Raw genomic sequence first — 18,032 nt, 5'->3', positions numbered from 1 at the left:
AGAACTAGGTAACTTGATTTTTCATATTTCGTGACATCGCCTATTTATTTATTTATTGGACTAAGGAATATGTCTCGTTTTCTTTTACCTATTTGTTATATTGGAAAATAGATGTCGCTGGTATCGTTCGGTCAGTTACCTAGATCCTGGATTACATTTTGTGCGATTTTTGCTATGCTATAAAAGATGTAACTAAAAAACGCAAATTTCGAGTTACCTAATTCTTGCATTCAGGCGACGTTATTATATACACTCAGTCTATGATTATAACCCCATGTATAGGCTTTATGGATTACAAGATGAGATTGCTTGGCATGTAATCTATGAAAGTCACTTATTAAGCATCACAAGAAATCAACTTTTTGGCATAACAAAAATATAGTAGATGTCATCTACATATTACTAATTGGCTAATTTATATTCATATTTCACGTTAAACTTGTTAGATGTAGCTTAAAACGAAACTAAAGTAATTCAAATGCACCCGAAATTCCCAGAAGGAAATTGTTGAGCTGAAAGGATGACTATTTTCTTTTTTCTATGAGTTACTGAATTCATCAATAAAATAATATGCCTCATTTTAGGGCTATTTGACCTTCACGAGAGTGAGAAGCATTTTGAAAAATGTCAGAAAAATATAATTTATAAACTATGATAAAACTTGAAAATGTCGAAGTGTTAAAAATAGTCAAAAAAAGGGTAATGTACCTTAAATAAACTAGAAGTTCTCGTGCTTCATCGTCAGCAGTCATATTTTCTTAAAAACGTATACTATAAATGAAAAATGTAAATATCAGGTTATTCAAGTAGCCCTACCTTTATGTCAGATACCCGGGCAAACACCAGATTAGTGAGTGATTCTGCAACAGCCATTCTTGCGCCTGCTGGTGCATCAACCAAGCCTTTAACTGGCTGCTCGCCAATCGCACTAGCAATTCCTTCCTGCACAACACATGGTACACAAGAGAACAATTGAATATATGACACTCTTACAATTACATACGTACATATATCCTGCTTCATTATGAAGAATTTCTTATTTCTTTAATATTACCTAGTAATTATTTTATTTGGCTATGTACGAACATAATGGCAGCTGGGTAGCTGAGTTGGGAGAGCTGCTGGTTATGGACTGGAAGGTCAGGGGTTCGATCCCGTGTTGAGACGGGGTTTTTCTCTTTGCCAAACTTCCAGAACGGCCCCAAGGTTCACTCAGCCTCCTATCAAATTGAGTACTGGGTCTTTCCCGGGAGTAAAAGGAGGTAGGAGTATGGTGCCAACCACACCAAGATATAAAATCTTTTAAACACGATATTTTCCAAAATAAATCAAATGAGAGCTAATTTCGATGTTCCACATAAGTAATCCTCAAAACAACTAAAGTGAGATCTGAAGCATTTACATAATTTAGTAATGTTGTAATCAGATAATTAATCTTACACTGGATCAAGAAATGAAGTGTTTCTGCTCTATTTCATTTTAACTAGGTGAATGTATGAAAATTTCGCAAAATCTTGCTAGTGTAGCACAGACAACTCGCACAGCTGCCGTGATGACCCTTCAACCTTCAAGCAGTTTTGTTCCCATTTTGCTGCGGTGTGACGTCATTGATGCCATTCAGTCCGGTGAGATTCGGAATACACTGAGAGATTCAAGTTCAAAATCAGGTTAGCCCAAGTGGTCAACAGTACTGAGAGACTTTTTTCTTTTGAAATTCAAGTTTCCTCTGCTATCATTTTATCATTTCTCCACAATTAAAAGTCATCTCATCACCAATACAAAAACAATGAAAAATTACTGTACTATCATCTTTTTAAGATACCAGAGGATAAATGTTCCTGGAGCATGAAACATTATGAAATTCTGGAGTAAGTACAGTATGCGGCAAAACAAACAATGCTGAAATTACAAACGTACTCTGAAAATCAAGATAAGCCATTATTACATGCAAAGTGAATACAGCAACACATATCTAAATGCATCAGTACAGTATGTGTTCAAAATGTGTATCCTCATGTCTCACACATTGTTCATAATGGTCCTTTTTTCTTCTTCTTCTCAAGGCACTACAACTTCAAAATTGAATGTCTTGGCCTTCTCAACAATTTTTTTCCAGGAACTTCTATTCTGTACGACCATCATCGAATCCATGAGTCTTAGTTTCCTCAAATCATTCACAATATCATCTTCCCAGCAGCTTTTCAGTCTACCCCTTGCTCTAGTTCCCAGGGGTTTCCATTTATATATACCTTTCACTAGCCTCTGGTCTTTCATTATTTTAACATGGCCAAACCAACTTAACCTCATAGCCCTGATGAAATTTATTATATTTTCATTGTGTATTAAATCATTTAGTTGCAAATTATTCAAATCAACTTTACAGGGAGTTATACCTGAAATCTTGATTTGCATAATACACGTCACTGTTCGTTAACAGAAAGCCACAATTTAAGTCACACGGAGTTAGTGTGCACTCGAAGTTGATTGCTTGACGGTTGTCAGCCCACTTTGAGGTCTGTGGATATAGAGGGAAAAATTGGATCGGTGTCGGTTAGAGTTCCCGAGTAGCTCAGTGGTAGAGCGTTGGTACGTTAAACCAAAGGTCCCGGGTTCGATACCCGGCTCCGGAACAATTTTTCCCTCGAAATTATTCAAATCAACTTTACAGGGAGTTATACCTGAAATCTTGATTTGCATAATACACGTCACTGTTCGTTAACAGAAAGCCACAATTTAAGTCACACGGAGTTAGTGTGCACTCGAAGTTGGTTGCTTGACGGTTGTCAGCCCACTTTGAGGTCTGTGGATATAGAGGGAAAAATTGGATCGGTGTCGGTTAGAGTTCCCGAGTAGCTCAGTGGTAGAGCGTTGGTACGTTAAACCAAAGGTCCCGGGTTCGATACCCGGCTCCGGAACAATTTTTCCCTCGAAATTATTCAAATCATTTAGTTCTTTGTTAGTTTTTATAATGGTCCTTTAGATTGTTGAACGTGTTGATGAACACATGTTGCTGCAAGGACACAAAAAATGACTATTTTCTCCCATAATTGGGGAACATTTCAGGTGGATCATCTGACCGGAAAACAAATTCTTTCAGCATGCCCCATATGTAGGCATCTGGGGCCGTGAAATCCGGGAATTGGGAAGGGAATGAGAATGCAGTTTCCTATAATGTTTGACAATAAACATCTTCTCCTCTGTTTTGAGAAGCATAATTTCAGCACTAACCCCAAAACTGAATATAAAATGTGTCAAACTATTAGATAAAATAAATAAATTCTTGGTTGCTGGGGAAACATGAAGAGAAGATGAGAGATAATTTCAATATTGTTTGTTTTGCCACATACTGTACAAACCCCTTACATTAGGAATGGCACTACAAGAAAGTTCTTACAAGTTTAATAATTCATAGTGAAGCAGCGCACTTCCACTAAACTTACAGGACTGAAGTGAGTGAGAGCTGTGACAGCCACATCTGCAAGGGGTGTATGGAGAGGACCCACACACTGCTGCTGTGCGATGAGGCCTGTCACACATCGGTCCACCTTGTTGGTCAGGTAGCGCTTGCTGGCAACAGATGGCAGTCTTAGTACCCGCTCCAGAGCCAACTTCACAGTCAGGTCAGCTGGTAGACTCAGAGACTTGACAATTGCAGGCTTGCGATCCAAATTGAATACCTGCAACAATATCATCTCTTTGTATCTCGCAATTCTACTGTTTTTTTTTTTCTTTCTAAATTTTAGGGTAAGTCTGTTATGTCTACTCTTGCGTGGATGCCTGCCAATGCTGGTTATATTACGCTAACCCCAATAATAACCTAGATTCCATCAGACATTCCTACCTTCCTTTTAAGGCATAGCAAAGGCTTGGCAAGATCAAGGTAAATTACAGCAGAATGTGGGTTATACCTAACCCAGTTATATGTAGTTCTGGTTTATACGTAATTATGCATAGGTCTTGGCAAAATTACATTTATACTTACTTACTTACTTACTGGCTTTTAAGGAACCCGGAGGTTCATTGCTGCCCTCACATAAGCCCGCCATTGGTCCCTATCCTGAGCAAGATTAATCCATTCTCTATCATCATATCCCACCTCCCTCAAATCCATTTTAATATTATCTTCCCATCTACATCTCGACCTCCCCAAAGGTCTTTTTCCCTCCGGCCTCCCAACTAACACTCTATATGCATTTCTAGATTCGCCCATAAGTGCTACATGCCCTGCCCATCTCAAACGTCTGGATTTAATGTTCCTAATTATGTCAGGTGAAGAATACAATGCGTGCAGTTCTGTGTTGTGTAACTTTCTCCATTCTCCTGTAACTTCATCCCTTTTAGCCCCAAATATTTTCCTAAGAACCTTATTCTCAGACACCCTTAATTTCTGTTCCTCTCTCAAAGTGAGAGTCCAAGTTTCACAACCATACAGAACAACCGGTAATATAACTGTTTTATAAATTCTAACTTTCAGATTTTTTGACAGCAGACTGGATGATAAAAGTTTCTCAACCGAATAATAATAGGCATTTCCCATATTTATTCTGTGTTTAATTTCCTCCCAAGTATCATTTATATTTGTTACTGTTGTTCCCAGATATTTGAACTTCTCCACCTCTTCAAAAGATAAATTTCCAATTTTTATATTTCCATTTCGTATAATATTCTCGTCACGAGACATAATCATATACTTTGTCTTTTCGGGATTTACTTCCAAACCTATCTCTTTATATACACATAAATTAATTTTGAGTTGTATGTAATTGATTTATACGTAATTTGTAAGTACTATTATTTTTAAATCGAGTTTAAATTTTATGTATGTGTGCGTGTATATATCTAATGCTCAGGATTTAACAACAAAGTCCCTTCTTTCTTTAGAATATTTGGACGCAAGATCCACAAAAGTTTCAAGAGATTCGCAATTTGCCAGATATTCCATGTCCATGCATAACAAGCATTTAGGAGAAGTTAGTAAGCTGATCCGATGATGGTGTTTACTGAGGCAATCGTGACCAGTAACCAATCTGAACATGGCCACAGTGGAATTTCGAGGGAGATCAGGAATTAATTTTAAATCTTTCAATGAATCTGAATGATGATTGGAGTTAATTCTCCTTTTTTATAACCAGTTTAATAGATTCATATGAACCTTTTTAGTATGTTATTACTAGAGCTAGGATTTATATGTAGTAAGAGTTAAGAATGACGCAGAGTATAACTGAGTCGATGTGATGCCGGTTAAGAAGGTTTTAAGCTTGGTTGACGTGACCTGAAATGCAAGAAAAGTCAAAAGAACTAGACAATGCAGCTTTTAAACCCCCCGCTGTTTTGTAAGTGGTGGTTAAGAGGATTAAAGACCCTTAGCGCTATCTAATGGAAGTACTGAATAACAAGAATGGGAAGTATAAGGAGTGGGGGGCATGGCTTACATGTTTATAAACCATACCGACTATAAATATTAGCTTTTACCACATATGAATCCTAGCTCTAGTTATTACACTGATTTTAGCTCCTTTCTTGACTAACATATCAGCTTTCTCATTATCATTCAGCTCACAGTGGGCTGGGATCCATTTGAAAACTACGTCCTTACTTAAATTTTGAATTTGTTTTATCATGCAATGTCTTTTCAAAATTTTTTCTATTTTAGAGAATTTAGTTCAGATGTGTCAAACTCGTGGCCCCTGACTCATATCTGTGCGGCCCCAGCTTATTATGAGCAAACAAGTGGGAATGCGGGCCATGTTCAGAGTGTTCATAAAATGAAACGTGAAAATGGCGCATAGCGTAGTGATTTTGAGGTTATACATTGGTTGGTGATAGAGAAGAGCTGTCAGATATTGGGAAGAAAACATTAATCCGTGTTACTGTTGTTTTTTCTTACTAGCAAACAATATGTATTTCTATAAATAAATACTGCTAATACATTACGCATTATATAACATGATTATTTCTTTTCCTTGCAGCTCACACAATCTTACACCCAGACTATTTGGCATGCCTGATCTAGTTGAACTAATGTCCTAGATTGCAGCTTTGGAGAGGAAAACTATGGTTTTGCATTTATGTTTAAATTGTAAATAATTTTGTTTGCTCTGATACGTAATAAAGTTACATTTTAACTTCACATATCTTTATCTTTTGATTTTGAGTACATTTTAATCATTCCCTGCAATGTTCAAGGTCAGCTGTAGGATATGGGAAACATATCAGTCATGTTACAATGAAGATATCCCTGCCTCTTTACTTACATCAGTGATCTTAAGGTTATGGGTCTTGTACTGGTAAGACAGCAAACTCACACAGCCCAAGCAAATACAGAGCTGGTGTGCTCCATCTTTACATGCTAGCTGATCTTTCTCATGAGACATGTTCCAAATATTTGAAAACAGCTGTAGGTCACTCAATACCTGTCTAGCAATCATGTGTGATAGTAAGAGAAATAGCTACTCGCTAAAAGACAAAGTTAGATTAATAAAAGAAGTTTAAGCAAATCCTACCAAAACAAAAATTGAAATTTCAAAACTCTTTTGATGGGTATATTTTAATTTACAGTGTAAAGAAGAACAAAATACACAGGCAGCTCCTATTTGTGATCAAAGAAACAAAGTGATATTCTTACTTTCTGTGGCATCTTTCCCAGCACTAGCTCCAATTCAAGGTCCACTGGATGTCTTACATTTTCTTGCGCATAGCTGCCAGATAAGTATTTCTTTTCATCCATTTCCTCTTCCTCAGAAAGAATCACCTGTCCATGACAAAGGTATCTATGTGAAACAGTTTCATTGGTAAAGGTGACACAAACGGTACTTTCCCATTATATGTTTATCACATTTCACAACAATTCAATTACTTCATCATACATGGATGATACTGCTGCTTATAGTGAACTTTCTTCAACTATTATTCAGAACACACACATTAAAGAAATAATTTTATATGCAAACATATAAAAATAAGAAATTTGTTTCTATGGATGACACACAAAAATGGCAGTCTCTACACTATTCCAATTATGAATTGAACAGTTTGAGTAGACTATGTAATTAATTTTTTATAAATTTACATAAAACAGCTACAATTAATATTTTAATATTTTTATAATAACAAAAATCGGCATTTAATGTTAAAATATATCAGACTTTGTTTTCGTTTACTCACAAATACCAAATCAGTTTATGATAAGGGATGATATCATACAAAAATGAGATATTTTTCTCTAGTGACTACCTGCCTTAGTCTAGAGGCTATTTTGACTTGAAATATTTGACCAAAGCTAAGATGGTTAGGTAATGTACAGAATGACTTCAAAAAAGCAGAAATCAAGAGATGGAGGAGGAAAGCTCAGGTTCAATTAGAATGAATAGCTATCATGAAGAGGCTAAGGTCGGGCAACAAGGACTGTAATACCACAGAAGGAGGAGGAGGAGGAGGAGGAGGAGAAGAAGAAGAAAAGCAATAATATTTCAGAAACATGGTAGTCTGAGGGTATAATGTCCAGCTCATTTCATTTTATTCTGTACTTTTAAAATAGGAACGGATATCTCATGAACTCATTGTCATGTGAAGTGAACTGAACTAACGCTGTCTAGGAAATGTTCCAGGTTCGTCCCATATCTTTCTTACCCATGCTATAAAAAGATAAATTGCATTATGTTTAGAAACATAACGTTTACATAAACCTTGATTTGTACATTAATTTGCAGATAAACATATTATAACTCGTCAGAATTACGCGCAGAAGTTCAGGTGATTTGTATTGTATTTCCATTTCTCGTCCAGGAAAGTACTCGTCTTTTAAGAAAAATAATACCATGGCTCACTGAATTACAGTACCTTAAGTATTAAACTTTATCTCCACACAAAAATCCTTTCTAAATTCTACGATTTTAACTTCCAAAATTAGCTGAACTTCCCAACAGCTAGTTTAGCCATGCTTCCTTCATACAATGCTAGAGAGAGAGAGTAGCCTACATCACTTGTTAGCTATGTTCAACTCATAATGGACATTTTAACCTAAGTTGAAGAAATTGGTACCATGACATAGCCTACAAAAGGCGTGGAAGTAATCTGTCATTAACTTCGGTATGTACAAATTTTTTTTTTTATCCAATGCCACCAGGTTGTCTTTCAAAAAATAAACTACTATATATGTATTTTTGGTCTTAATGAAACACTTCTAGCTCTCATATCTTTTTATGCTCGACCATGCCGAAATGTAGTAATTATACACCTGGTAGCAATCCTTCAATGCATGTCATATTCATTAAAATTCAGGTTTTCGATTATTCTCGGATATGCAATCGAAAGACAACTAGCAAAACATCATGCAGGCTGGAAATCCAATACTGTCGCAGAAGGTTATGTTCTGTTACTATAATAATTAGCGTTAATTGTAAATAATATTCAAATAAATTCAATTTGTCATCTCGTTTTTCAATGTCGAATTCAATTTCAAGGTTATATCAAGTTTAACGTTTATCTTACTAGATTATGTCAAGGTCGTCAACATTCGTTGCTCGGAGAAAATCAATACTTTCGCGTCTGCGCACATCTCACAATTTACGAGATTGCACAAGGTCAGTTCACTCCCCAGTCACATAACCATAACATGAATACTTTCAAATTTCAAATTAGAAATATGGTCGAGCATAAAAAGTCGTATGAAACTTGCCTATAATGGTAATTAAGACACTCGTATGAAAATTATGAAACTCGCTTGAGCTCGTTTCATAAACATCCTCGCGTCTTAATTACTATCATTATAGGCTCGTTGCATAATGTACTATTATATGCTTGCTGATCACAACTTTTATTTCCAGTCATGCCTAGTAATGTTTTCTAATTTATTATGAGAAAACTATATGAGACTTATAAGCTGTTGTCTTCCTTTATCTCACGATAACCAATTAAATTCCATAATGATTTGTAGTTAGTAGAAGTCTTACCTTCCCACTGTCGAGAACAGTACCAACAAAGTTGATGGGGCATCTCTCTCTGTCTCCAATCTGCTGCAAAAGAGGGACATCAGTCGCATGGCACAGCATAGCGTCATTCTCCTGGTATTCAGCTCCCCAGAGTTCAAGAGTGCTGATTGTGGGGTCTCCCAGTTGGAACTTATTTGTAAAGATTATGGCACCAGATGGTTCCACCAACTCCTTCAATACATTTCCTGCAGCGAAAGTTACATTCTAGTTAATTGGTTATTAATATCACGACAAAGTCATTATCAGTCTTGTTTTTCAATATTATGAAATGATCAATTATGACTTTAGATTGTCAGAGCACTCAGCATGTTGCTATATTTTCAAGCCATGTGTCAACTCCTAGTCTGACGAATGAGAAAGTATATGCTCTGTAAAGATGTTTGCAGCAAGATAGTAGTTATGACTAGTTGAGAGTCAGGGTGTAATATTGACTGATGGGTGCATTCTGAGTTACAACAAAGGAGATGAATTTTGGAACTAAATATTCTAAATTTTTAACCAGTAAGTTATTTTGTGTTGGAAGTAAATCAACCTATAATTTACTCTCGACCAAACATTTTTGTACCTACAGATCTCTACAGATATACAAACACGCATGACGAAGGGAAATCAAACATACTTTGCATTACTGGATATCCTGAAATCAAGATTTGTACATAATAAAACTAAATTTCGAATCTATAAAACAATGATTAGAATGGTACTCTGTTGTGGATGTGAAACTTGGGTAATGAATAATACGATAGAATCAGCCTTAGGTGCATTTGAAAGAAAGATATTGAGGAGGATAGTTGGACCAGTTAATGAAAATGGACAATGGAGGATAAGGTATAACCAGGAAGTAATGGAACAATATCAAGATACTGTGACAGCGACGTGAGAATCGAACTCACGACCAGCGTCCCGCAAGAAAGCAGATCGCACAGGCTCCACGGAACATTCAGTGACGTCGCGCGGTGGAGAGAAGAGAGAGGGTGTATTACGTCACGCGACGAGTCCGCGCGCGCAGCTGCTTACGGAGGGAAGGGGGAACGGACCTTCCCGGCCCTTCCAGAAGTCTGTCGATCTAGAGATATGAGATAATTCTCTACACACTTGTAGAAGGTTCTCGCAACTATGATTTTGCTATAAAAGAGCAGTCGCCAGCGAACTAGAGTTTCAGTTTCAGAGTTTTCAGTTATTCCGTCAGTGAGTAAGCCAGAGCAAGCAAGCCAGAGTTCGACTCGAGTGTGCGTCCGCATCTGCGTCAGCATCCGAAGGCCTGAGTTCGAGTGCAGTGGACCGCAGTTGGAGGGACCTGAGTTCGAGTGCAGTGGACCGCAGTTGGAGGGACCCGAGTTCGAGTACAGTGAACTGTCTCTGAAGGTCTGTGGTTCGAGATACTGTGAACTCGAGTGACTGAGATAGAAGAACTGTGAACTGAGAACTGGTAGTTCTGATTTGTAAATAGTGCTTTGTAAATATTAGTTAAGATTAACAGTTCATTGTTGTGCGTAAAAATCCAAGTAAACTGTCATTGTCGTCGGTGGAGTGCTATAACGAATACTGTGTTGAGTGAAGATCCAATTGTTGCCGAGAGCGTTTAAGGCGAATTGTAGAAAGGAATTATTGTTGTGAGCAATAAATTACATTGTTGTAACAAATAAAAATTCACATTGGTGTCAGAACCGGGATATTATCGACAATGGAGAACCTACAGCTGATCCTGCAAGCCATCGCAGAACTGAAAAACGACTTAAGTGCAGTAAAAGCAGAAATGAAAGACGACATGAACGACATGAACAAGCACATCAGTGAGGTCAAGAACGATATAAGTGAAGTGAAAACGGAGATGAAAAGTGACATAAGTGAAGTGAAAGGCGACATAAGCGGAGTGAAAGGCGACATAAGCGGAGTGAAAGATGACGTCACTTCGCAAATTGAAAGCGTTTCGGCCCACGTAGATGGAATTGTCGCCATCGTGAAAGACGAACTCAAAGCCGATCTTGACAACCTAAACAAGAATTTTACAACTATAAACGAGACAGTAACCGAATTGAGACAGGAGGTAGACCATTTCGATGGCAAAATCCGTGATCTCGAGCGTCGTCAAGAGCAGACGACCGAGTTGCTGGACAAGACGAGTGAGATGATAGATAAACACGCTGAGGAAAACAAGCACATTCTCGCGTTGGTGGATCGCCAGGCTAGAGAACATAAACAGATAGTTGCCGAGGAGGTTCGACGTGCCATGCAAGAAGCGGCCACAGAGTTGAGGACTCCATATAGTGCCCCTGCGGAACCATCGGCTTCAGCCAGACATCACAACGTCAAGACGCCGAAGTTCGACGGTACGACGTCTTGGGCGATATTCCGTCGCCAGTTCGAGGCCATCGCAGAGCACAATGGGTGGACGCCAGCAGAGAAAACTACTCAGCTGCTGGCCGCGCTTCAAGGACAGGCGTCGGAGATTCTTCACAGCGTTCCAGAAGATGGGACAGCCGCTGAGATAATGGCGGCCTTGGAGGGACGTTATGGTGACCATCAACTTGCTGCAGCATTTAGGACCCAGCTAAAAACGAGGGTCCAAAAGTCAGGCGAGTCCCTGCAAGAATTCGCGATGGCGGTGGAACAACTGGCCCATAAGGCGCTCAGGGGCCTACCTAATGATTTCATCGCTGGAGAGGCGGCCTACACCTTCGGCAGCGGAGTTCGAGACCCCGAAATCAGACAACAGCTACTCTTAGCAGAGCATCGCACCATCAACGCAGCTCTGGCGGCGGCCCTCAGGATGGAGGCGGCCAAGTCGGCGGCGGGAGTCTCAGCACCGCACTGGATCAGGAGCGTCACGGCGACGGATGCTGGGGGGGACCAACCGAAGCCACCCGAGCGGCAGAGGAGAGGAGCGTCTACCTGCTGGTCCTGTGGCAGACCGGGACACTTGAAAAGGGACTGCGACCGATCTGGCCACAAGCAGGAGAGAGAGGTGGCCGACGTCGAGGAGCGCCAACTGTCAACGGAGGGGCGGAGACGACGGGCGCCCACCTGCTGGTCCTGCGGCAGACCGGAACACCTGAGAAGGGACTGTGACCAATCCGGCCACAGGCAGGAGAGAGAGGTGGCCGACGTCGAGGAGCGCCAGCAGTCAAAGGAGCGGCGGAGACGACGGGCGCCCACCTGCTGGTCCTGCGGTAGACCGGGACACCTGAGAAGGGACTGTGACCGATCCGGTCACCGGCAGGAGAGAGAGGTGGCTGACACCGAGAGAAACCAACAGTCGCCTGAGCAACGGAGACGACGGGTGCCCACCTGCTGGTCCTGCGGTGAACCTGGGCACCTGCGGAGGAGTTGCGACCGACCTGGCAACAGTCAGGAGAGAGAGGGGGCCGATGCTAGGAGGAGCACGTCGGCGCCATCATCACCGTCCCCTCGGCTCGTCCTGAAACCGGTCGACAGAAGGTGCGACGATGGGCTGATTGCTGAAGGACGGATAAAAGGCCGTCCATGCAGAGTACTGGTGGACACCGGGGCGATGCTCACTATCGCCAGACCAGACGTCGTGCGTGGCCTATCTGGGAGGACGCCGCTGCGCCAATACGAGTTACGGACTGCTTCAGGCGAGAGCTTGCCCATCCAGAGAGAGGTCTTCCTGGACCTGACCTTGGGGAAGAGGAAACTGGAGATGTGGGTGTTCGTCGCCAACATCACCGAGGACGTCGTCCTGGGACTCGACGCCATGCGGTTACTCGATGCGACGGTGGACGTCCGGCGCCGTATACTCCGTCTTGGTCGGGATGAAGTGTTCCTGATGGACGCCGAAGACCAACCCGTGGCCAGCGAGCTCTCCTTGGAGGGCCAAGGGGAAAAGCAAGATGACGCCCACGCAGTACGAGTATCGCTGCCCAGCCAAGCCAAGGATAGGGTGGCGCCACCATAAGGAGGGAGCAGCCGGAGGACCCCAAACGTTGGACCGATTAGCAGCCTACCAAGGGACTGCCCGAGACGAGCAGCCCTAAGGAGGGGGCAATGTGACAGCGACGTGAGAATCGAACTCACGACCAGCGTCCCGCAAGAAAGCAGATCGCACAGGCTCCACGGAACATTCAGTGACGTCGCGCGGTGGAGAGAAGAGAGAGGGTGTATTACGTCACGCGACGAGTCCGCGCGCGCAGCTGCTTACGGAGGGAAGGGGGAACGGACCTTCCCGGCCCTTCCAGAAGTCTGTCGATCTAGAGATATGAGATAATTCTCTACACACTTGTAGAAGGTTCTCGCAACTATGATTTTGCTATAAAAGAGCAGTCGCCAGCGAACTAGAGTTTCAGTTTCAGAGTTTTCAGTTATTCCGTCAGTGAGTAAGCCAGAGCAAGCAAGCCAGAGTTCGACTCGAGTGTGCGTCCGCATCTGCGTCAGCATCCGAAGGCCTGAGTTCGAGTGCAGTGGACCGCAGTTGGAGGGACCTGAGTTCGAGTGCAGTGGACCGCAGTTGGAGGGACCCGAGTTCGAGTACAGTGAACTGTCTCTGAAGGTCTGTGGTTCGAGATACTGTGAACTCGAGTGACTGAGATAGAAGAACTGTGAACTGAGAACTGGTAGTTCTGATTTGTAAATAGTGCTTTGTAAATATTAGTTAAGATTAACAGTTCATTGTTGTGCGTAAAAATCCAAGTAAACTGTCATTGTCGTCGGTGGAGTGCTATAACGAATACTGTGTTGAGTGAAGATCCAATTGTTGCCGAGAGCGTTTAAGGCGAATTGTAGAAAGGAATTATTGTTGTGAGCAATAAATTACATTGTTGTAACAAATAAAATTCACAATACGAATGTAGTGACACACATCAAACTCCGAAGATTGGAATGGGCTGGGCATATCAATAGAACAGAGAACCAGAGGATACCTAGGAAAGTAATGGAGGGAAGGATATATGGTAAAAGACTGATAGGCAGACCGAAGGATAGATGGGCCGATGCAGTGAGAGAGGATGCTAGACAAGTTTTTGGGAGTAACGGCATGGAAGAGAACATCACTGGACAGATCTGACTGGAAGAGGAGAATAGAGGAGGTCAAGGCCCGATTTGAGCTGTAATACCATAGCAGAAGAAGAAGAAGATCTCTACAGCTTCATTTTGCACTATTTTTTTACCTGGAAAATAATTACTAGAGCGAACTATGAAGGAAATCACTGTTGTGTGTTAAAATCTTCTTTATAATATAAAGTTATCAATGCAGTATACCATATTTACCCACATAATTTTCGCACCCCAATTTTTAGCACCTATTTTTGACCTCGCCATGGCATACCTCAACACATCTCCTTCCAGTGCATTCTTCAGTAGTCAGTTTCTTCTCAGCCAGTGACCCAGCCAATTCCTTTTTCTCTTCCTGATCAGTTTTAGCACCATTCTTTCTTCATCCATTCTTTCCAACACAGCTTAATTTCTTAGTCAGTCTGTCCATTTCACATGCTCCAGCCTTCTCCATATCCACATTTCAAATGCTTCTAGTCGCTTCTCTTCACTTCGTCTTAATGTTCATGTTTCTGCCCCATATAATACCACACCTCACACAAAGCACTTCACTAGTCTCTTCCTCAGTTATTTTCCGAGAGGTCTGCAGAAGATGCTCCTTTTTCTATTAAAACCTTCCTTTGGTTACCTTCTTTATTTTTATTCCAATAAGCATGGTCTTCGTCTTGCGTGTGTGTGTATGTATGTATATATGCACGCACGCACGCACGCACACACACACACAGACATACATACACGTATTACAATAAAGTGCATTACTTTAATATACAATGTATCTAACATGTATTTTTATTTCTTGCGTAATTTATGCAACCCTATTTTTAAGACATTTTTTCCCCCAAGAAAGTGCGAAAAATACGCAAGTAAACACAGTAAATTATTGTATTTAATCAACACACTGTATTGAGTATAAAGAAAATTCGTACATGGTGCGATAATCTTTTTTGTTTTTGCACCATGTCATAGATGTAGAACCATCAAATGTTTAGGAGCTACATCACCTCAATCTTTAGAAGCCATTCTCCACAAATGGACCAATGAAAATCTCAAATAACACAGAATTCGTTCAACAGTTTTGCAGAAAAGGTTCCACACAGACAGACAAGCCAAATGACAAAATCACTAATTTTTTGCTTACCATTGCCACCAGCGCCTTGATCATGAATACTGCAAATAGGGTTCTCACTTCCTCTTTCTAAACAAGCTCTGATAACTCTGTTTAGTTTTTGCTCCATCTCTGCATCACCTCTTTGTACAGCACCAAAATCTAATTCTGATTTGTTGTCTCCCTGAACCTGTAAAAACCGGGCACATCACAGAGACATCAGTACTTCACAAAGTGTTGGTCATATCAATATTCGTATTATTTACAACGTATAATTTCAACTGAGATGTGTAAATATATCTCCTCACCTCCACCGAACTTGCTGAACCTCCACCAACACCAATACGATACACTGGACCTCCCAATTTCACTACTTTCATACCTAACAGGAAAAAAGCAGAGACACAAATAAATGCAACAAAAGCAGAAATAAATATAAAAAAATCATTACAAAGGCCACAAACAGAAAAAAAAAACAGTAACAACATTTAGGTATACTTATGACACTGCTTAAAATATTGCTCTTAACACTTACGCAGTGACAAATCTTTTTGGAGGTGATGAAAGGGTTAATGGGTAAATTTAGGATTAACAGATTCGTTTTCATAAATTATTTATCAATAATAAATAAATTAAAACCATATATAACCAAAACTTTATATTAATTTCGTCGTCGTCATCGTCGTCGTCCTCATCATCATCATCATCATCATCATCATCATCATCATCATCATCATCATCATCGTCATCATCATCATAATCCATGCACGTAATAATTTAGAAATCTTCTCGCCATTTGTGAGCTGCTGCAAGAAACAAAGAGTACTTAACCATATAAATATTTACAAGTTCATTGAACCATTGATTTTGTTTTGATAATGAAACTCCTACAAGTACAGAGCTGCAAATATATTTTTAGATTAGTGGAAATCTAATTTTAGAGAGAGAGGTAAGTGTTACAGTTGGTGGCCTCTTATGGTCACATACCAGTGTGCTTTTCGCATGCAAAGGTCATTGCTAATTGAGCCTACATTTACTAATGTGGAATGTTATTGATTCCATTTTTAATTCTTGCAGAAAAAAATATATATTGTATATCCAGCAGTCATTCTTAAGAACACACTTTGTGGGTCATAATTTCCTTTCCTCCGCACCTTCACGTGGTTCATTTCTTTTTTTAATGCCATTTTTCTCTCTAACCCCTTGTTATGAAATATGACATATGATTTTGTACAGTTGTTCAAACTTTAAAATCTCGCTACTGAAAAACTGCAAAAAATGACATCACATTTTGCCTTAGAGTCAAATATAAAACAAAAAAATACAGTAAAATCTCGGTTATCTGGCACCTGATTTATCAATCAGTTCAAATATAAAACAAAAAAATACAGTAAAATCTCGGTTATCTGGCACCTGATTTATCAATCAGTAGAATATTACTATATGGCTTTACTTCACAGTAGTTCGTTTACAAACAACAACGCAATGTACAATACTATGTTAATTACTTGAAGTCTGCCACCGAAATCTAATCTTCCTTTTCAAGCATTTCATAGTTCAACTTCAGATATAGGTACACTGTTTTTCAACATTTTTTCCATCATAGAAGTATAAATGAACATGGAAACAAAACTAAGAAAAGTAAAGGTGCAGAGTAAAGTGACTGACTTCTTTACGAAAACATAATCGAAAGTCTAGTATTAGGAAAGTTATGTAAATAGCACAAAATAAACTGCAAACATTTCTATTTTACCGTATTATTTTCACAGAGTATAGTGTATTCGTATTTCAATCAAGTGCTTATCCAGCATGATTCTGTGTAGCTTGAAGAACAGTGGTTTAATTAGGCTATAGTGGGAAATTCAAAATCCTATAATATGCACTCTGAATATGAAAACCAAGACATAAGCTATCGATTATCCAATTTTTTCACTTCATTATTCATCTCAGCTGGTTCATTACAACAAGTAATGGGGATTCTACTGCACTGTGCAAAAACAGTTCAGAAAGTATAAAAGAATAACACGTACATATAGATACCAATTCCTGCAGAAAAGACATTAAAACCAATGGTCCAGCAAAGTTCTGTTATGATGACTACTATTTCATTACTTCAGCCTTATTTTATAACCTCAACATATTTTCATCTTATATACTGCATGAAGAAAATGTTTACCTTTCTCTGGCTTCAGTTTGTTGATCATGTTTGCATCAAGAGAACCGATACCACCACTGAACATGATGGGCTTAATCCATTCTCGCCGGTCCCCGGATGGTTCCAACATACCGAATGACCGAGCAAATCCAGAGATAACAGGTTCTCCGAATTTGTTTCCATAATCTGATGCCCCATTGCTAGCTTCTATTAAGACTTCCAATGGAGGTGCAAAGTTATCAGGATATTGAACACATGGATCTTCCCATGGCAACTCATAGTCTACACAGAAAGAATACAAATCATCTTACTTTTGGATATTGAACTAATGTAGGGTCGAATTCATAGTCGTCACTTATAAAATGAGGAAACACTTAAGTAATGAGCATTTCCTTAGCACTTATTTCAGATTGTATTGCAGAGACGCTACTCATTCATATGCCCTGAGCATTCCCTTGACATCGAAAGAAATATGGCAACATGGCTAGACGTGAGCGCTTTCCTACATTCAATTGTTTTCCAGCGCCTTCAAATTGTTAAATCGGCATTATTGTCATACACAAACACAGAAGTAAATATTATAGAGCTAAAAATTATACAAGATGTCTAGAAAGCATTTTACAGAAAAGAAAGAAGTGAGCTAAGATAACTAGTTATGAAATATGGAGATATCGTCGAAAGTAAAAAAACTGATAATTGTTCTCTCCAAAAGAAGAAATTGATAGGGAATAAATTTGCAGTTGAGTTTAATGCAAACTCCGGAAATATTCCTGTA

At 39.8% G+C, this 18,032-nt stretch overlaps 1 protein-coding gene across 5 annotated transcripts in view; it reads right to left on the bottom strand.

Annotated features, from left to right (window-relative positions):
• Positions 1–18,032, bottom strand: part of Pfas (phosphoribosylformylglycinamidine synthase) — a 73,678-nt gene that overhangs the window by 32,409 nt on the left and 23,237 nt on the right. For all 5 annotated transcript variants that reach the window (XM_069824363.1, XM_069824361.1, XM_069824364.1 and 2 more), the window contains 7 exons: positions 17,279–17,539; positions 15,411–15,484; positions 15,136–15,292; positions 8,952–9,175; positions 6,626–6,751; positions 3,441–3,677; positions 817–942 (listed from right to left, as the gene is read on the bottom strand). In XM_069824363.1, the coding sequence (XP_069680464.1) occupies positions 817–942; positions 3,441–3,677; positions 6,626–6,751; positions 8,952–9,175; positions 15,136–15,292; positions 15,411–15,484; positions 17,279–17,539 (1,205 nt within the window). The remainder of the gene's footprint in view (positions 1–816; positions 943–3,440; positions 3,678–6,625; positions 6,752–8,951; positions 9,176–15,135; positions 15,293–15,410; positions 15,485–17,278; positions 17,540–18,032) is intronic.

Source organism: Periplaneta americana, chromosome 4 (genome assembly GCF_040183065.1).
Source record: "Periplaneta americana isolate PAMFEO1 chromosome 4, P.americana_PAMFEO1_priV1, whole genome shotgun sequence".
NCBI lineage: Eukaryota > Metazoa > Arthropoda > Insecta > Blattodea > Blattidae > Periplaneta > Periplaneta americana.
The sequence above is the reverse complement of the archived record's forward strand: the minus strand, read 5'-3'. Positions and strand labels throughout refer to the sequence as shown.